The sequence below is a fragment of the Ctenocephalides felis genome, unplaced genomic scaffold (genome assembly GCF_003426905.1).
Source record: "Ctenocephalides felis isolate EL2017-DRISC unplaced genomic scaffold, ASM342690v1 CF-g0.4_SCAFFOLD_03571, whole genome shotgun sequence".
NCBI lineage: Eukaryota > Metazoa > Arthropoda > Insecta > Siphonaptera > Pulicidae > Ctenocephalides > Ctenocephalides felis.
In genome coordinates this window covers 3423204-3446173 of record NW_020539725.1, presented here as the reverse complement: position 1 = coordinate 3446173, position 22970 = coordinate 3423204, and the positions used below count along the sequence as shown (strand labels likewise).

The 22970-nt window shown below is 35.1% G+C and overlaps 1 protein-coding gene across 1 annotated transcript in view; it reads left to right on the top strand.

The window, feature by feature from the left end:
- LOC113384923 (eIF-2-alpha kinase GCN2) overlaps nt 1-22970 on the top strand; it is a 635046-nt gene that overhangs the window by 84786 nt on the left and 527290 nt on the right. Inside the window, exons 7-8 of the mRNA XM_026622699.1 lie at nt 8145-8253; nt 8348-8538. Coding sequence (XP_026478484.1) covers nt 8145-8253; nt 8348-8538 — 300 coding nt within the window. The remainder of the gene's footprint in view (nt 1-8144; nt 8254-8347; nt 8539-22970) is intronic.

The window sequence follows — 22970 nt, the reverse complement described above, 5'->3', positions numbered from 1 at the left end:
TATAAAATTTTTGTCGACTAGATGATCTACTCAATGACTCGTAATTTTAGCAGTGTTGACCAAACCACAAACAAAGTAAAAACGCAAAACTTGAGAATCAAATTCAATTTAATTATTTTCTTTCGATGAGAAAATAATTGTTTTTTTGTATTAACTTTATATAAAAGTAATGCAGTAAACTTTGTGATAAAAGCTAAATATTTATCATAAAATATTTTCACCAAATAATAATACTTCTGCTTTCTAAATTTATCTTTTGCTATTTCCTTTCGAGAATTAATATTATATCGGGTAGTTTGATTAGCATATTATTACTTTTACACAATTATATAATTGTGTAAGAATAATAATATAATAGTAAATATTTTTGCTGCTTAAATTCTATTGATATCACTGATAAATTTTGCACTCTAAAGTATTGTATTTCAGGCTATGGAAAAACCAAATTAAATGTGTCTCGTTTCGTTTCTGATTGCCGTCATTCACGGCCAAAGATTGTCGTAGTTAGAAATTGCTGCCAAGTACACTATGAACCTTCTCCGTCTGGGCACCTTTCGTGTTGAGGATTCTTATCGGTCGAACAATAGTGATAATAAGTTTCCCAAATTGCATTGTACATACTGTCCACAGAATCACAATTTCTTCTTAGTGCTAAACCGTAATAAACTATCAGCGTATCTATTATCTTATCTTTCCCAGAAAGTACTTTATTAATTGTTTTTCCGTCTTTTTCCATTGATTCAGTCTTATTTTTTACTAGGTCGCGGAATCGTGAGCTCATCCTCTTTTGAACATGCCCGATACATTCTTTTTTACTATCTACTTTATAACGCTCTGGCGTGGCCTTACAAATTCAGGTACATCTCCAAAAGTATTTATCGAATTGACTTCAAATTTTCAGAGAATATACTCAAATATATGTCCATTCCAAAAATTCTAACTGCGTATAACCCCTTAAGTTCCAATTTTTTTAATATCTTATCCTATTCTTTTTAATATTCTATTTAATGTTTTTTTTATTTATGGTCTTAGCATAAGCTATATACGTATTGGAAACTGCAGTTTTTTGATCAGTATAAGAAAATCAAAAAAAAAAAAATTCGTATCTACGGCAAAAGAGCAATATCACCTTTGTTATTTCCAACCAATATAATTGCATCAATAATTTATATAATATAAAATAGTCTATAATTTTTATAATTTAATATATTAGTTGCTTTATGGCAATTACAATTTCTAAATTACGTTTTTCTTACTAATAATTTAATAAATATTATTACTTTAGTTAAAATCATAGGTGAATTAATTTGTAAAATCTAGTTCATATGGAACTATTCAATCTAAGTTCATGAACTTGCTAAACATTTCATATCCAATGCCAAACAAATGCATTTTTGACACATGAAACAAAATTCTATATCAGTTTTTCAATAAGTAGAAATATTCTTTTTTATTTAAATAATTTAGTAAAGTAAAGCAAAAAACAACACGCGTAAGTTTAAAAAAATAATGTATATGCAATTTTGGATGTATTGTATCATTATTAAACTAAATTATATAATTTCATCTGCAAAACATATATTGTGTCTTATATTGTTTTAATTTTTGGCACATATCAGCTGGTTTTCGGCAATAATATTGTAGATATTACATTTTTCTTATTCATAATCATGAATATGAATATTATATACTAATATTGTCTAGGATCGCTTAAACTAAATTGAAATTACAAGTGAGTTGGAATTTTTGGTAGATGATAGTTCTCTTGTATCAAAATGTTTTCATTGTCAAACAATGATATGTTGTTTATTCTCAATTCACATATATCCTAAAAAAATCCCTTAACAAACGTCAAACAGATTTATCAAAATCTGAATAATCGTTCAGAAGGAGTATCTTTTCATACATCATTACAAAAGAACTTGATATAGAAGATATATATGTTGGCTATGAATAGATGGCGCTGGGATGTATGTTGGTACTAATGACTACAATAGAGAACTTAGTGTAATTCGAGTAAAAAAGACGATTAGAGTTAACACACCCACACACACACACACACACACATATATATATATATATATATATATATATATATATATATATTAGGGTGGTCCTTAACAAGGACATTTTAGAATTTCTTTGCTCCCAAGGGCGCCAATGCTTCCAAATGAATAAAAAATGAATCTCTAATAATATTAGCTCTTAATATAAATATTTAGATAGAGCGCATGCCAATTGAAAGTTTCTTATATTTGTTATTAACATACGTCATTAAGTAAATTCTTGCGCCATCTGTATAGTATTCGTAAACTCAAATATTATGACACATAAGAATATTTATAATCCACTTAACCTCTAATTAAATCCTATTCATCATGGAATCAAGATTAATTTTGCAGGTAAATATTTATTTAATTGGTGATGTTGAAACTCAAACTATTATCTTGATTTCATGATGAATAAATATTATAGAACAGCCCACATGGATTTAATTTCAGGTTAAGTGGTTTATAAATATTCTTATGTGTCGATAGTTCGTTTTTCTTTCAAACATTATCCAAAAGAAATAGGAGAAAGCAGCAAAAGTGTTCCGAAAACTATTAAAGTTTGTATTAGTACGTTAGTTAGTGAAAATGAGGTAGACCACATGGTTAAGAAATATAACATGAAGTCGAAAATTTGTAGTTTGTTACTTTAGGTATATTTCAACATATTGATCCTAGTTAGATAAACGCATAAATTGTGTATAGAGAAACGACGAGTAAAAGAATGTTTGGGCACTTCAGGCAATTTTTGTTTTAGTTATTATATTAGGGGGACCGGAAAGTAATATCGTTTTCTTACGCTAAACTACAAACACATACATTTTTAACGAGTCTTTATTTTTAATCAATGATGTATTCCCCATCATTGTCAATAACCTTTTGCCATCCAGTGAGTAAATTTTCAATCCCTGATCGATAAAAATTAATTGGTTTTTTCGGCAAAATATCTAGAGATGGCATTTTGGATATCATCCAAATTTGCAAATGTTTTGCCACTTAAAAAGTGTTGCAGCCCTCGGAATAAGTGGAAATCCGATGGTGCAACATCGGGCGAATATGGTGGATGAGGCAAAACGCTTCTGTGTTGTGTCGTTGAAGCAATAAGTTGCATGTGATTGATCGGTTAGCCTTATTCTGTTCGGACAGATTATGCGGGACCCAAACACCTGCTCTGCTTACTTTCCCAATCTGCTTCAAATGTTCTTGGATGGTCGACCAAGGTTGGTTGTGACTGTTTGACAATTCCTCGATCGTCTGACACGGATTTGCTTCCACTTCCGCCCTTAACAAGTCGTTGTCTAACGCTGATAGTCTTCCTGATCGATACGAGTCGGAAAGATCAAAATTACCCGATTTGGACTTGGAAAACCACCTTTGGCATTTATGAATGTCCAGTGCATTTGGATAAAGATCGCAAATGTTTTTGGTAGCAACTGTTGCGTTATTTCCCTTGCGAAACTCAAAGAGCATGCAATGCCGGATGTGTACCTCTTCTGGTATTTGGCTGCCATTTTACCCACAATTACAAAAAAAAAATGTAATTCAAATGTTTATAAGTAAAGAAATCACTATGTCTCACAATGTCTTTGGTACGCCTCCGAACCAAACAATGAGCTGACAAATGACAATCAAGTATTGGCATGCGCAGAAACGACATTACTTTCCGGTCCCCCTAATATATAAGGTTGTCAAATATCTTCCTTTCGCCTTTTTGAATTTCGCGGCTAAGTACAAAGCGCTACAGAGCTCGTATCTGGTAATACTATACATAATTTGAAAGGTCTTGACATAACCTACAAAACGACGCTATGCATGATTAGTTTGGATATTGCGTTCAACAGTTATAGACGTGTAAACATGAAGTTCACTAACGCCGAAATTCGCGCTATTTTAAAGTTTTCCTTCGTTAAAGGCAAATCCGCTAGAGAAACGTTCCGTGAGATTAATGGTGTTTTGAGGGATGGTACTGCGGAGGAATGGTTTCGACGATTCAGAGCCGGTGAAAACGACACCATGGATAAGCCAGCCGGCGGAAGACCTGTGACGACAAATACCGATCAAATCATGGAATACATCGAGTTAGACCGGCATGTGGCATCTCGTGACATCGCCCAGGAGATGGGAGTTAGTCACCAAACCATTTTAAACCATCTGCAGAAGGCTGGATACAAAAAAAAGCTTGATGTTTGGGTACCGCATGATTTGACGCAAAAAAACCTTCTGGACCGAATCAACGCCTGCGATATGCTGCTGAAACGGAACGAACTCGACCCATTCTTGAAGCGGATGGTGACTGGCGACGAAAAATGGATCACATACGACAATATCAAGCGAAAACGGTCGTGGTCGAAGGCCGGTGAATCGTCCCAAACAGTGGCCAAGCCGGGATTGACGCCCAGGAAGGTTTTGCTGTGTGTTTGGTGGGATTGGAAGGGAATCATCCACTATGAGCTGCTGCCATATGGCCAGACGCTTAATTCTACCATCTACTGCGAACAACTGGACCGCTTGAAGCAGGCGATCGACCAGAAGCGACCAGAATTGGCCCACAGGAAGGGTGTAGTGTTCCACCAGGACAACGCCAGACCACACACTTCGTTGATGACTCGTCAGAAGCTACGGGAGCTCGGATGGGAGGTTTTATCGCATCCACCATATAGCCCGGACATAGCGCCAAGTGATTACCACCTGTTCCTGTCCATGGCGAATGCCCTTGGTGGTGTAAAGTTGAACTCAAAAGAGGCTTGTGAAAAGTGGCTGTCCGAGTTCTTCGCAAATAAGGAGGAGGGCTTCTACGAGGGAGGTATTATGAAGTTGCCGCCTAGATGGAAACAGATTATCGAACAAAACGGCGCATATTTGAACTAAATCCGATTACTGTAACACTTTATATAAAGCATTGAATAAAGAGCAAAAAAGCGGAAGGGAGATATTTGACAACCTTTTATAATTTTTCAACTCTACATTGCCCATTAGTTTGGCTTTGTGTGGATGAAAAACTTGTCAATTTTTTGTAAATGTTACAAATAAATTTTCTTCAAATGTACATTTCAGACTAAAATACTTGTAAACAGTGCGAGAAAGCCGAAAAAAGTATATTTTATTCATCCATATGACATTCAGTATATACATTTAATTTTATTCATCTTTATCTTACAATTTAAATTATATTATTTATATAAAGAAATTATATAAAAATAAATTTAGATGCAAGTTTATGAAACTCATTAAATTATAAAATAGATATCTATTTAATTGGAAGTCAGTTTAACCGCGCGCGGTAGATATAGGTATTTACGAATTGTCGGTATGTTTAGTGCTGAAATTCGGTATAAAAAACACTCACTGACTCAAAGCGAGGAGAAAAATTATTTGATTACTATAATAGATGGCTATTATGAAATAGAGATTTGTGGAAGGTGGGTTAAAATTTAGGGTTGAATTTTTCAATACAGCATTGAAAAAAATGGCCTAAAAATGACATAATAGAAAAAAATTAAGGGTTGGACAACCCTTAATAAGAAACTAGCTGTAAGTGGAATTCTGTTTTAAGGCAATTAAGGCATCGTGCCTTGAGGCAAATTGCTGGAACTTCCCGTACCGTAACGAGATGATCGAGGAATATTAAATGTTTTAAAATAGATTATTATAAATATTGTAACATTGTCTAATATTTATAAAAATTACATAAACTGAATTAGAAAGTTGAAATTATTTGTTTAAGGTATATTAGAACAGAATTAAAATAGAAATCTGAATTATTTTCGATATACAAAAAAAATTAAAAAAGAAAAGTTTCGAAAAAAAAATCAATTATTTTGTTAAAACAAGCAGAAAGTTCTTTGAATCATTTAAATCGGACGCTCAGTTCCCTCAAAAACTACTATTTTTTGCACATTTAGCTCTGTATCTCTGAAACCACTGGACCTGCCTTTGCCATAAACTAATCACCACTTCTCCCTGTCATTACAAATTGAATGTTTTTTGGATCATTCAAATTGGATGCTCCGTTCTCTAAAAAACTCAATTTTTATTTTCTGCACTCTTTGCTCTTTATCTTCGTAACTGCTGGACCTCCCTTTGCTAAAAACTAATCAGCACATCTCCCTATCGATAGGAATCGAGTGTTTTTTAACCATTCAAATCGGTGAATCCGTGGAAGAAAAATTGTATCCATACATACATACACACACACATACACACACACACACACACATACACACACATCCATTTTTTCTGAAGTATGCCAAAATGTTCAGAGACCTTCAAAACGTCGAGAAATGTAAAATTTTTGATTTTCATTTTTGGACGATTACAATAACTTACCCCACGGGAAGTCAATAAATACTTTTTTGATGTAACATTTAGCCATTTTTATAAATCAAAATTTTTTTTCTAAAATTATATAGTCTTGACAATTTCTGTGATATGTCACAAAATATCTTGTGCGTTGTTCCGGGTACGGCTTGCATGACCTGGAACTAACCTTTGAATGATCATTTTTAAGTTCTTGATATTCCTTTTGGGCTTTGGCAGTTTCGGTAACTAATTCACTTCTTCAAAACGAATCAGCCGAAATATTTTTGGTTTATGTCTAACATCTGTCGTAAATTGTAACATACGAGGTGTGGCAATCATCACCGTTTCACCTTTCTCGTTTTCCGCGTTATCATGCCCCTCCTTAAAGTCCTTATGCGATAAAAATACCTGGGCACGACTAAGAGCACTATCATCCTGCATATTTACAATTTTAGCGTACGGTTCCGAAGCTGTTTCGTTCAATTTTACCCAAAATTTTATCGCTCTTTATTTCGTTTTTCCATTTTTGTGACGAGCACCAGGAACACACGTTTACTCAATAAGGCAGAGGAGGCGAACTAAAAAAGCCAAAGATATGGCAAATATACTAATAATGAGGGGAAGGATGCCGGGAAAAGAGAAACGCAATTTTAAGAAAAACGCATTCTGCTGAAAAATGTCGTACGTATGTGGTTTGTGATTCTATTAAAATGCTTTATACCCTGGTGAGAGATCGCGGTAGTACGTTGACAACGCCCTTTGTTTTTCTGTTTCTTATTGAAAAAATAAGCGAGAGTTTTCCATTCACTATTTGTATATTGATGCAGTACGACACTTTGCGTTGCACCAACTTACGTGGATATATACACAGATCAGATACGGGTGTCTATAAAAATTGTACTTTGGTTGGTTTATCCGAGCGTAGCGTGAAAGTGTTTGACATATGTCGAAACTCTATCTGCTACTGTTTTTTTTGGCGTGATAGAATTCTTGTACACGGATACTTTCTAAAACGAGAATTTTTTCGACATCTCGAACTTCCACTTTTCAGATCAGCTACCATTTTCGTTAGATCGTTTATCGGTTTTAGTACTTGAGACGTTATACCGTCGGTAAGACTTGTGGAGGGGCTACTGTTGGCGCTATCGAGACTTCGCAGTTGTTGACTGTTATGGCTATGTTTTCAATTTTCGGTCGGATGTGACTTTAGTATTTGTTGTGTGTGAGTAGGTAATCTTTGTATTCACGAGGTTCTTCAAATGTTGTCGTCTAGCAGTGGAGCGGCTAATGATGTAAGGTGTCGTAAAAACTGCGATGGTTTTTTCCTAATTCCTCTTTCTGTAGCAATCTTCGAATGTATTGATCTTATGACAGTGATAATCATCATATGATCTCTATCTTTAATTTAGTTATAGGGTTTGCGAGCTAATTTATCATCTAAATATTGTAATATAAATACATATTGAACTTTTTCCACTTTTATCCGTGAGCGATTAAAATGTGCCTCGATCATTGCGAACCAAAATTGAGGTTTTTCGTGCCAAAAAAATTGGTATTGGGCCAATAAGAAGAGGATAACCCTTAATAAAAACTCAACAAAAAGTTTACTCAACTTCAAAATATAGAAAATCAAAATTTAAAAAATCGATTCCAAAATTTAAAAAAAGATCTCTGACTATTTTTCTCTGATTCTCAGGCTTATTGAATATAAATTATATAATAATTTAGCGTACAATTCACATTACAATGTATAATACTTTATGCTCAATAATACATAATATTGTATTTATTTTCAAGATCATTCTGAACTAAATATTACTACTTACATTGCTCTGGATTTGTGCACTGGAGATCCTTTACTATTAACAGAATACATAGTAGATTGTACCCCGGCTGTTGAAAAAAGGTATAGAAATGGATTATTTAGCAAACTTCGAGGTGATTTATGAATACCTGAATACATTTAAAATTTATTAAAATTACAATTCTTTATATTTCAGATATTGTAATGCTCAAAATCTTAAGGAAGCTTCACTTAATTACATGAACCAATTGCTAATAAATATAGAGCCGCATTTGAATAAACTAATTCATTTAAGGCATGCTAACATTGTACCATATGAAGATTACACATGTTGTTTAAGAAACAATTCTATAATAATTTACTTGCTGCAGCCCTTTTTAGTATATTGTAAGTATCGATTAGTATTACTAGGTCAAAAATACACATATACATTCAAATACATGAATATATATATATATATATATATATATATATATATATATATATATATATCTTCTATATATATAAAAATAAGTCGGGTTTTCCTTCCTGACGAAATAACTCCAGAACGCGCGAACCGATTTCGACAATTTTACATTCGTTGGAAAGGTCTCGGGCTCCGCAAGGTTTATAGCTAAGAAAATTTAAAAAAAAAATTCAACAGAAAAGCGGAAAACATATTTTCTTTTTTTACATGCGGCGTCATCTCTAAAACTTAGCATGTACTACAAACCAAACCGCAGTCGGTAGATGGCGCCGGTAGATATATTGTTTGACATCTCAATGTTCACCGTTCAATTAAATTCAGGTGACAAACCGGCATTGTGTTTACAGTGAAATTGTGCAAAAAAGTTAAATAAGTTATTCTTTTCCGTATATCACGTGTTTTGTGCAAATTTTTGTCTTTAAAGCAGGCGTTTGTCTTTAAGGTGGTAAGTTAAACTCTGTAAATTATGTGGATAGCGCATTTGAGTTTAAATTCACCACTCTGTCCATAGTCTGAAATGCCTATAGGACGACATCGGTCGCCGCACAAGACATGCAAGCCAGCAGCAAGTGTATTTACTAAACTTAAGCGAAGGCAGACAAAATATAATAAGACAAAATGCCCGGTTAAGACAACGCATCAGTACACGTAGATCATTGACATCATACAATCGCTTGGCATTCCAGTATGATCCCACTGCAAACTACAGTGATGATAAAAATTTCGATATTGGACCAATGACGACTATATGCCGATATTGCAATGCGTTAAAGTTCAAAAGAGAAACGGCTGGATTGTGCTGCGCAAGTGGAAAAGTAAAACTGGATCCATTACTTGCACCACCAGTGCCACTGAAATCATTGTTTGATGGAAGTGACCCCGATTCCAGCCATTTTCTTCAACACATCCTTCAATACAATAACTGCTTTCGCATGACTTCCTTTGGAGCTAATATCATTCAAGAAGGCGGCTTCATGCCGACTTGCAAGGTAAAAGATACAACGCACATAACCAATTACTCACACCAACACAATGAATTGCACACCACACACTACACCATCACACGATCAGAAGTTACACCGTATTCTTCAACTAATGATTGTTTGCAATTACAGATACAAGGACAAATATACCATTTGCATGGTTCAATGGTGCCAACACCAAATGAACAGCACCAATTTCTGCAAATATATTTAATTTCGTCGATGGTGGATCAGCTGAATGTGCGGTGCAATATGCAGGAAGAGTTAAAGAGACGAGTTATTGAACAGTTGCAATCATTTTTTCACGCTAATAATGCTGTGGTTAACATGTTCAAAACAGCATTGGAACGAATGCCATCAGATACGCACAAATTTATCATAAGAGCGGATTGTACCCCAAGAGGTGAACATGTGCGAAGATTCAATGCACCCACCGTTAATGATGTTGCTGCAATTATTGTTGGCGATCCAACTAAATCGCGAGACATTGTCGTTCAGCGAAGAAGCAATATCATGCATCGCGTAAACGAGACACATCGTTTGTACGACGCGTTACAATATCCAATCATTTATTGGCAAGGGCAAGACGGTTACGACATCACGTTGAAGATGGTCGATCCAATTACAGGTGCAATATTAACACACTAATTATTTTTATTATTGCTATTATTTGTTTCCATTAACAATTCATTCCATTTTGCATTTTCAGGCTTATCAACGAATAAAAATCTAAGCGCTATGAAATACTATGCATATCGTATGATGATTCGTTCACATGAGGAGAATGTCATTCTGAAGTGCCGTCGGCTATTCCAGCAATTCGCTGTCGACATGTATGTCAAAGTCGAGACCGAACGTTTAGCGTTCATTCGATTCAATCAGGCAAAGCTACGATCTGAGGACTATATACACTTGCGAGATGCTATTCATTCAGATGGTGATGTTCAGAATATTGGACGTCTCACGATTCTCCCATCATCTTATACCGGAAGTCCACGCCACATGCACGAATACGCTCAAGACGCTATGACGTACGTGCGACATTATGGAACTCCGGATTTATTTATTACGTTCACTTGCAATCCGAAGTGGACGGAAATTGAACGTGAGTTGGAAATAGGCCAAAAACCGCAAGATCGCCATGACATAATAGCCAGAGTATTTCAGCAAAAACTCAAGGTTATGATGGATGTGCTTACAAAGTATCGAGTTTTTGGTGACACACGTTGTTATATGTACTCGGTGGAATGGCAGAAGCGTGGACTACCGCATGCTCATATCCTAATTTGGTTGCTGAATAAATTACATTCAAATGAAGTGGATGACATCATATCAGCTGAAATTCCTGATCCAGTCACTGATCCCCATCTACACGATATTGTGACGACACAGATGGTGCATGGACCGTGCGGTGCATTAAATCCATTATCGCCTTGCATGGCTAATGGAAAGTGCACAAAACGATATCCGCGACCGTTAGTTGCTGATACATTCACAGGGAACGATGGATATCCAGTTTATCGTCGGCGTTCAAAAGAAGAAAATGGTCGAACTATCAAAGTTAAAGTTCAAAATCAAGAGATTGAGATCGGAAATGAATTTATTGTACCATATTGCCCGCTGCTATCTCGAATTTTCAGAACACATGCAAACGTTGAAAGTTGTCATTCGGCCAAATCAATCAAATATTTGTGCAAGTACGTCACAAAAGGCACCGACATGACTGTGTTTGGTATTGCGTCGGAAAATGCGAATGACGAAATTAGCAGCTTCCAAATTGGCAGATACGTCAGTAGTAATGAAGCACTGTGGCGATTATTGTCATTTCAAATTCATGAAAGATATCCCACAGTTATGCATTTAGCAGTGCATTTGGAAAACGGCCAAAGAGTTTACTTCACTGAGGCTAATGCGGCACAGCGAGCTGAGAGACCACCATCGACAACATTGACTAGCTTCTTTGCTATGTGTGAAGCAGATCCATTCGCAGCGACGCTGATGTACGTTGATATGCCTAAGTATTACACTTGGAATCAATCAACAAAGAATTTCCAACGCCGCAAACAAGGAACCCCAATTCCAGATTGGCCACATGTGTTTTCCACGGATGCACTTGGTCGCATATATACTGTTCATCCTAGAAGTGATGAATGTTTTTATTTGCGACTTCTGTTGGTAAATGTGCGTGGACCAAAATCATTTGTGCATTTGAAAACTGTGAATGGCCACCGATGTCAAACATATCGAGAAGCATGTCAACTATTGGGTTTGCTGGAGAACGATTCTCATTGGGATCTAACACTTGCGGATTCAGTTGTTTCATCAAATGCGTACCAAATACGAACGCTGTTCGCAATTATCATCACCACATGCTTTCCTTCACAACCAATACAATTATGGAACAAATACAAAGACGACATATGTGAAGATATCTTGCATCGCTTGCGCATTCAAACTAACAATCCTGATATCCAAATAACCGATGAAATCTACAATGAAGGATTGATTCTGATTGAGGATCAATGCTTGACTATTGCAAACAAGCTACTAATTGAAGTAGGAATGATTGCGCCAAATCGATCGATGCACGATGCATTCAACCAAGAATTAAATCGAGAGCTGCAATACAATGTTGATACATTGCAAGAATTCGTTCGAATTAATGTGCCGTTGCTGAATGAACAGCAAAAACAAGTATACGAAACATTAATGCAAGCGGTGGCCAATAATACTGGTGGTCTATTCTTCCTGGACGCACCTGGAGGAACAGGGAAAACATTTGTCATTTCATTGATTTTGGCCACTATTCGATCAAGATGTGACATAGGTTTAGCGTTAGCATCATCGGGAATTACAGCGACTCTTCTAGATGGAGGTCGTACTGCACATTCTGCACTTAAGTTGCCACTCAATTTAAACACAATTGATACTCCAACATGCAATATTTCCCGATCCAGTGCAATGGGAAAATTGTTGACGCAATGCAAGCTCATTGTTTGGGATGAGTGCACAATGGCGCACAAGAAATCACTTGAAGCACTTAACTTTACACTAAAAGATCTTCGGCGAAATAACAACATCTTTGGCGGCTTGATGATATTGTTGGCAGGCGATTTCAGGCAGACGTTGCCAGTAATTCCCCGTGGAACGCCTACAGATGAATTGAATGCTTGCCTGAAAGCATCACTGTTATGGAATAACGTAAAAACATTATCGCTAACCACTAATATGAGAGTTCAACTTCAAAATGATCAAAGTGCTGCACAATTTTCCAAACAATTGTTAGCTGTTGGAAATGGGAAAGTCCCAGTTGATGCGACATCTGGATTAATTACTCTTACCAATGACTTTTGCCGATTTGTAGACTCTCAATTAGAACTTATTGAAAATGTTTTCCCAAACATTAGCGAAAATTATCAGAATTATGCTTGGTTAAGTCAACGAGCAATTCTTGCCGCAAAAAATAATGATGTGCACGCATTGAATTTCGTCATTCAGTCAAAAATTGCTGGCGATTTGGTGACATACAAATCCATTGATTCCATAACAAATCCCGATGAAGTAGTAAATTATCCTACGGAGTTTTTGAACTCTCTGGAGTTACCAGGATTTCCACCACATAACTTGCAACTCAAAGTTGGCACTGTTATAATGACATTGCGTAATTTGAATCCACCGCAACTTTGCAACGGTACTCGACTTTCAGTAAGAAGACTTATGCCGAATTTGATTGAGACAACCATTATTAACGGAAAGTACGCAGCTGAAAATGTATATATTCCTCGAATACCAATGATTCCGACTGGTCTTCCGTTTGACTTCAAACGATTACAATTTCCAGTTCGCCTTGCGTTTGCAATGTCAATTAACAAGTCGCAAGGTCAATCGCTTAGTGTTTAAATTTAGAAAATCATTGTTTTTCGCATGGCCAGTTGTACGTTGCCTGTTCACGAGTTGGGAAACCATCCGCTTTGTTTGTGTTAGGCCAAAAAACAAAAAATGTTGTTTACCAAAAGGCTCTTCAATAAAACATATAATTTGCAGATTCACTTTCTTTTACTTAGAGAACTTTAACTCATTTTTGTAATCAAAATAAATTCGTTACTGTTGTACAATAAAATCAAATTTTTCCTTTTCAAATATAAAACAAACAAAAAATTTCTTCATCTTTCTCACGAAACCATCTGGTGGCGAAACGGAGTTCGTCGGGTTTGCTAGTATATATATATATATATATATATATATATATATATATATATATATATTAGTGATGTGCCAAGTCGAATCAAGTGATTCGAATCATTCGAATCAAGCCTTTAACGACTTGATTCGAAACAGATTTTACTTATATATATACTTATAATACTCAGATTCGAATCAACTCATATCAAGCCGCGTAATATTTACACTTCTACATTTTTTATATCCTATACTGTACTATAATTTACGACTCAATTCAGTTTACCTCGAGCAGCCGTACTGTTCGGATCAGTACTTCAATAAAATAAAATAATATATATATATATATATATATATATATATATATATATATATTAGAGATGGGTAACTCACTCCGGAGTTATCACTCCGATACAACTCCTCTTTCGGAGTGAATCCGAGTGGAGTTGTTTCACAGGATTTGTCATATCCGACTTTCCTAAACTGGTATTCAATCTTTTAACTTGTGCAGACATTTACTGTTGTTGGCGTTTTTGCTTTGGGAAGGATGCAGTCGCTTTCTATCCTCACAGCTTTTGACAGGCAGTTTTATGACCTTTTAGGTATAAAATAATACCATTGTGTGTTTTCCAGAAAATACAAAAATATTAATTCAAAAATACAGAACAATGAAATTGTGTTCAAGTGTGAATAGCTCAAATGTATAATTTATTGAATAGTAAGTGGTCATATTTCTAACTACGACAATACATACCGAAAAGTACACGAAACGAAATACCTTTAATCTGGTTTTTCCATAGCCTGTGATGTCGATAGTATTTAAGCAGCATAAAATATTTAGTATTATATTATTACTTTTACAGAATTATATAATTGTATAAAAGTAATAATATGCTGATCGAACTACCTGATATAATATTAATTCTCGAATAGAAATAGTAGAAGAAAAATTTAGAAAGCAGAAGTATTATGTTTTGCTTTTATTACAAAGTTTACTACATATTTTTTATATAAAATTAATCCAAAAAATCAATTTTCTCATCAAAAGGAAATAATTAAATTGAATTTGATTCTCAAGTTTTGAGTTTTTTCTTTGGTCAACACTGCTAAAAGTACGAGTCATTGAGTCGATCATCTGGTCGACCAAAAAATTTTACAACCCGTCATTTATTTGTGAATTTTTTAGAAAAAATATTTTATTGATATTTATTCATAAATTTTCTTGTCGTCTGATGCCTAGTGTACTTTTTATAGCAAAAAATTATCAGCTAATTTTTAGTAGGACTCCGTCTTCGACATCAGTTCTATCTTAGTCTTCTCGACGATAGCAATAGTTTTTTCAATATTTTGAAAGTTACCAAGCAATCGAACAATAAACTTTTGTGTTAATGTGTATATTCTGTGTATAACAAAATCAGTGATTGCAAATGATTAGAGAAATGGCAATGAGACGTAAAACCAGTACTATCTGGAATCATTTTTCCTTAAAAGATAATAAAGCAAAATGTAATTATTGTGTGGATTTTTTAAGCATTTTATCTTCAAATACTGGAAATTTAATAAGACATTTGAAAAGAAAACACCCCACTATATCGATTTATCCGGCAATGCGTCGGATAATATTTTTGCGTTAAAAACTTCAGAAGCTGGTACATGAGATTCAAATCCATCTAATACAATAAAAAACTAGCTGTAAGTGGAATTCTGTCTTAAGGCAATTAGGGCATCGTGCCTTAAGGCAAATTGCTGGAACTTCCCGTACCAAAAATTATTATTTTATTAAAAACGATCAGCATTTTTGAAAAAATTTTACTTTGCAGAAATAAGATTTTTGAGAAACTATAAATTGGACAAAGAATTACTTGAAAAAAAAAATTAAAAAAAAAAAAAATTCTAAAAAATTTTTTTTGACTGCATAGAGACAAAATATAAAGCGCGTAAGCGCCGCGTTGCTGTCTAACGGTACGGAACTAAAAGAAATGTAAAAATCTCTATAAATGTTAAAATCTCTATAAAATATCTGATAATTTGATGTGCATATGTCTAATGATCATTTTTGACCGCAAAATGGCATTTTTTTTTACTTTTTTCGTTAAATCTCCGAAACCGCTAGACCTGCCCTCATGAAAATTTGATCAATTCTTCATCTTGTCAATAGAAGTAAAATGTTTTTTGAATTATTAAAATTGAACGCTCCGTTCTCTTAAAAACTAAGTTACCATTTTCGGCACTTTTTGCCCCGTATCTTCGGAACGGCTAGACCTGCCTTCGCCAAAAACTAATCAGCACGTTTCCTTATCAATACGAATCGAATGCTTTTTGAATTATTCAAATCGGTTGATCTGTGTTCCCGAAATCGTCGACGAAAATTTGTATCCGCACATACATACGCACACGTACATACATACACACACACACATACACACACACATACATCCATTTTTTCTAAGGTATGCCAAAATGTTCAGAAACCTCTGAAACGTAAAGATATATAAAAAAATTTATTTTCGATTTTTTTGCGATTACTATAACTTGCCCTACGAGAAGTTAATAATTCTAATGTTATCAATAATTATTTGCAAAATACTAATTCTTCACCCATGAGCCAAATTGCTGAAATAGATGCACAATTGAATTAATTCAATATCATGAATGAATACAAAAGAATATCATTCAATGCAAATTATTGAAGGGACTGAATTTAGAATTTTGAAATGCTTAAAATCGTGACTTTTTATAATAATATCAACAAACTAGTGGGGTGGGTGGCATCGTGCCTTAAGGCAAATTGCTGGAACTTCCCGTACCGTAACGAAATGTTCGAGGATTACTGAATGTTTTCAATATATCGATATACAAAAAACTAACAAAAAAAAAACTAAAAAAAAAAAAAAAAATGGGACAAAATTTTTTTTTCCAAAAACGATTATTTTGTTAAGACAAGCAGAAAGTTCTTTGAATCATTTAAATCGGACGCTTAGTTCTCTCAAAAACTGTCATTTTTTACATATTTAGCTCCGTATCTTCAAAATGGCTGGGCCTGCCTTTGCCAAAAACTAATAAACACTTCTCCCAATCATTACTAATTAAATGTTTTTTAGATCATTCAAATCGGATACTCCGTTCTCTCAAAAATTCGATTTCTATTTTCTGCACTCTTTGCTCCGTATCTCCGAAACGGCTGGACCTGCCTTTGCCAAAAACTAATCAGCTCTTTTTCCTATCAATAGGAATCGAATGTTTTTTGAACCATTCAAATCGGTTGATCCGTGCGCCCTAGAACGTGACTGGAAATTTGTATCCATACATACATACACACACACAAACACATCCATTTTTTCTGAGGTATGCCAAAACGTTCAGAAACCTTCAAAACGTCGAGAAATGTAAAAATTTTCAATTCCGATTTTCGGCCCATTACAATAACTTACCCTACGGGAAGTTAACAAGTTTGAATTGTTTATAAAAGAATTTCAAATAATTAATGGGATTTGACAAATTCTTAGATACATAAACAACGCACAACGTACTATAGAACAAATTTGTGTCGAGTATTTCGGTTTCAAAATTGTCGGAGTCGTGGAGTTGTTAAGCGGATATAACTCCATCATGAAGCGGAGTCAAATCCGAGTCGATCCGGCTTCGGATATGATTAGCCCATCTCTAATATATATATATATATATATATATATATATATATATATATATATATATTAGGGTGGGCCGAATCATTATAGAAGTAAAATTAAGCGATATGGGCACCTTTTCATATGAAATATATGTGTTATTTAAATGAATTTTGACTTCAAAACCATATATCGCAACTCTTTAGCCAGCGAAATTTTCAATAAAATACTGTTTTTAATAAGTTAATATATTAATTTAGGCATGTGAATAATTCAAATTGTGAGTTATATTTTGATTGATAGTTTGTACGGGGGTTTTTAAATCGGGTTTAGTTTGTTGTTATTTATTTCCATCAGAGTGCGCTAGTATTTTTTATAATAATTCTCGAAGTTTCGAAAAGGATATATTAATGTGAAAAATTGGCATAAATCTTCATTCAGTTCTCCAGTTAGACGTGAAGTATCAATGGCGAATTCTTATTTAAATTCCGGCGCAAGTGCCAGTAATTTGAATCATATGCGCTCGCATGATCAAATTACATTTGGGGAAGCAAAAGAATTTACTGGAATAAATCTTCCGACAAGTATGGAAATTATCAGGTATTATTTTTATTTGGCCGAAATATCAAAAAAAAAACAAAATAAAATGTTTTCATATAAAACATTTACTCCAAATGTGGTAACGAAATTGATTCTGACGTGGGAAAAAATTGATATTCCAATTATGGAGAAACGAAGTATCGCTAGAAAATTGAACCGATTGATTGATAAATATAAAAGTACAAATAAAAGCAAGTCTACCCAAGCATCATTTCAGGAGTTTGTAGAATCCACGAAAGAATTATTTTATATTGGAAAATGCAAATGTGATTTGCGAAGATTACTGTGTTCCTGTGGACTGATCCCAGAACATTTACAAGCGTTTATGATGGATCAACATAATGAGAGGAAATCTACGATACCAGAATATATTATAAAAATTGAAGATGAAGTATCAGAATCTACAATAACTAGCAATATTACTCCAGGTGAGACATATACTCCAGATGTTGATTTTGATTCTAAAAGCAGTTCGGAAAGTTCACAAAATACCTCTCATATAAAACGTGGTCCATATAGTCGAAGATATAAGGCTCCAAGCTATGCCTTAATGTGCGACAGATTTGCAATTTCTGATAGAGTTGGTTCTGGCGTGGTGACGGCAATCCTGCGTGACCTGGGCATAACGGATGATTGGGGCAATCCTGTCATTATGGATAAAAATAAAAGCGTTCGTGAGAGGCAGAAAAATAGGCAAGCTCTACACAAACGATATGATTCTTCTGAATTAATAGCATTTTCATTCGACGGCCGAAAAAATGATTCTATAACCATGGAAAAAATCGATAAGAAGTTTCACCCACGAATGATTAAAGAAGCGCATTTAGTTATTTTAAAGGAACCGAATGGCCAATTGTTGGGTTACACAAAATTGGAAAATGAAGATTCGGAAAGTAAAGTAATCAAATTGAACGAGTTTTTCGCCGATAAAGGAATAGCTCTCGATTCTTTGATAGGCATATGTTGCGATGGTGAACCAGCAAATACAGGCGTAAAAAATGGTATTTTACGTCGATTTGAAATTCAGTTAAACAGGCCACTGCATTGGTTTGTGTGTCTTCTCCACTTTAACGAACTTCCACTTCGCCATTTATTTAACTATTTGGAAAAATCATTGACCACTGGACCACGAACAAAAACTGGAATATTAAGCAAACAAATTGAAACATGCGAAAATATACCGGTGAGTTATAACATATTTACTATTTTTAATACCCTATGTTCAAATTCAATATAATTTATTTTTTCCTATATACTTCCAGCCGGTAAAAGACTTTGAAACAATCCCACTTGAAAATTTGGCTGATATAAGTCCTGCTGAATCGACAACTGACTCAAGTTATTTAATAAAAATAGCTAAAGCAGTTGCTTCTGGAGAAGTATCGACAGACTTAGCTAACATGAAACCAGGGCCAATAGCACATTCCCGTTGGCTCACGAAGGCTAGTAGGTTACTTCGGTTATATGTAACTACTAATAAGCCTTCCAAAAATTTGAAAATTCTGGCAAACTACGTAATGAAAGTATATATTCCAATGTACTTTAACATTAAATATTACAACTCTGTGGTGTATGGTAGTATATTATTTTATAAATTTATTAGCTGGACGCAATATTTAGACTCGAATTTGAGACAAATTGTGAACAATGTTGCTAAAGAAAACGCATACTATGCTCACTCAGAAAATATTTTATTAGCAATGTTGTTTGATAATAAAAAGGAAATACGGAAATAGATTCAGCTATAAGAAAAATCTTATATTACCGTAATAATGTGGAAGACCTGACGCAATTGAGAGATTACAAAACACCCGAAATAAATTTCGAATGCACCGACTATACTAATATGATAGATATGGATGATTATTCAAATATATCCGAACCAGCCTTTACGCTAAATATTCCTCATGAACATCTAGTACAATATCTACAAAGCAATGAGTGTCCATGGAGTGACCCTAAAATTCCGGTCCACATTCAGGGAACTGAGAGACATGTTCAATTACTGGCTAATGTATCAAAACGCGTATTAGAGCAAAATCGCGAAGGTGTTATGACAGCGACACTACTATCTCGTGAAAAGCATCCTCGACTGGAAAGCAAGCAAGATTTCAGATATTAATTTATTTAAATTGTATTAGCTAAATGTAAGAAATTTTATTTTAAATAAAAATGTAACTTAAAGAAATAAAAATGTTGTATTTAAACCATGTCATGTAAATAAATAATAGAATAAATATATGTCATTCCTAAAAACCCAAAACAATATTTTTCTTCAAAAGTAGTTTGACCTGTTTCGATGCATGATTCTAGGTTAGGCTTACTCGCAAATGTCCCCTAACAGTTTACTTGATGTAGTCTGATGTACCCGTAAGTTACTGATTTCAAAAAGCCGGAAAATGTTTTTAACCTGTTTCGATGCATGATTCTAGGTTAGGCTTACTCGCAAATGTCCCCTAACAGTTTACATGATGTAGTCTGATGTACCCGTAAGTTACTGATTTCAAAAAGCCGGAAAATGTTTTTAACCTGTTTCGATGCATGATTCTAGGTTAGGCTTACTCGCAAATGTCCCCTAACAGTTTACTTGATGTAGTCTGATGTACCCGTAAGTTACTGATTTCAAAAAGCCGGAAAATGTTTTTAACCTGTTTCGATGCATGATTCTAGGTTAGGCTTACTCGCAAATGTCCCCTAACAGTTTACTTGATGTAGTCTGATGTACCCGTAAGTTACTGATTTCAAAAAGCCGGAAAATGTTTTTAACCTGTTTCGATGCATGATTCTAGGTTAGGCTTACTCGCAAATGTCCCCTAACAGTTTACTTGATGTAGTCTGATGTACCCGTAAGTTACTGATTTCAAAAAGCCGGAAATGTTTTTAACCTGTTTCGATGCATGATTCTAGGTTAGGCTTACTCGCAAATGTCCCCTAACAGTTTACTTGATGTAGTCTGATGTACCCGTAAGTTACTGATTTCAAAAAGCCGGAAAATGTTTTTAACCTCTTTCGATGCATGATTCTAGGTTAGGCTTACTCGCAAATGTCCCCTAACAGTTTACTTGATGTAGTCTGATGTACCCGTAAGTTACTGATTTCAAAAAGCCGGAAAATGTTTTTAACCTGTTTCGATGCATGATTCTAGGTTAGGCTTACTCGCAAATGTCCCTTAAAAGTTTACTAGATGTAGTTTGAAATTATATATAAATACTGAATATTTTGTCAAAAAGGAAATAAATATACTGAATATTTTATTATAAAAGAATCGAAATATTTATAGGTTGGAAGTTACTAATTATTTAGAGTATATTACAAAAATTAAATAAAAATAGCAACTTGCACGTATTTTGCACATTGACAACTTACACGTATTCTGAAAATTGACAACTTGCACGCATTATGCAAATTGACAACTTGCACGTATTTTACACATTGACAACTTGCACGCATTTTGCATTATAGATAACTTATACGTACTTTGCTTATTAGCAACTTGTACGCATTTCCAAGAAATTTAGCAAAAAACATTCTCCCTATTTAGAATTTAATGAATTATATCATATATTTATATTAAAAAATTATGAAAAGTTTCTCTTAAAAACATATATTTCGTAAACTTACAAAATATTTATAACTATTCTCTTGACATTATGGTTATTGAAAGAAATAATAAATATTTCTAGTATTGGAATTTGTCAATAAGTTTTGATTTACGTGCTGACTCACGCACGTTGTACAAAATAGCTAGGTAGATACCGAAGAAGTGTCACATGTACAGCATGTACAAGTTTTCGACTGTCAAGCCTACTGATTGTGGCATGCTGCAATGCGACGGCTTAAGGCTTATGCTCTAATAGCGTGGGGTGACGTCAAGCCAACATGACGAATCCCCAAGCCAAGGGCTGAGTCTCAACGGATCGCAGCGTGGTAACTGCTCTGCCGAGTACAACACCCCGCCAGGTACCTAAGTCGTTTACAAACGATTCCGAGTCTCTACATCGAACTAGTGACCCATGATCGACCGCTATAGGCAAGACAGATATAACGGACGGATATCGCCCCTGTCCAGCGCCCCATTCGGCTAAATATGGCTCGTGCGATAAACGGCGTGTGCCGAATACCTAATAAATCACATTGTATTGAGCCTTTCGACTCACGAGACTCTTAGAGATATCGTTGCTTACTTTGTCTAGAAAGGATACGGTCTTAGAGGCGTTCAGGCATATATCCCACGGATGGTAGCTTCGCACCACCGGCCGCTCGACCGAGTGCGTGAACCAAATGTCCGAACCTGCGGTTCCTCTCGTACTGAGCAGGATTACTATCGCAACGACGATTCATCAGTAGGGTAAAACTAACCTGTCTCACGACGGTCTAAACCCAGCTCACGTTCCCTATTTGTGGGTGAACAATCCAACGCTTGGCGAATTCTGCTTCGCAATGATAGGAAGAGCCGACATCGAAGGATCAAAAAGCAACGTCGCTATGAACGCTTGGCTGCCACAAGCCAGTTATCCCTGTGGTAACTTTTCTGACACCTCTTGCTGAAAACTCTTCAAGCCAAAAGGATCGATAGGCCATGCTTTCGCAGTCCCTGTGCACACTGAACAACGGGATCAAGCCAGCATTTGCCCTTTTGCTCTACGCGAGGTTTCTGTCCTCGCTGAGCTGGCCTTAGGACACCTGCGTTATTATTTGACAGATGTACCGCCCCAGTCAAACTCCCCGCCTAGCAGTTTCCTCGAATCGGATCACGCTAGAGTATTGTTGGCGATCGGCGCAATGGCTCACACCACTCTTATGCGCTTGGCTCTAGAAAACCGTGACAGTCGGAACGCAAGTTTTCGACGCACGCTTTCCGCCCAATCGAGTAAGTAAAGAAACGATGAAAGTAGTGGTATTTCACCGACGATATTACTATCTCCCACTTATGCTACACCTTTCATGTCTCCTTACAATGCCAGC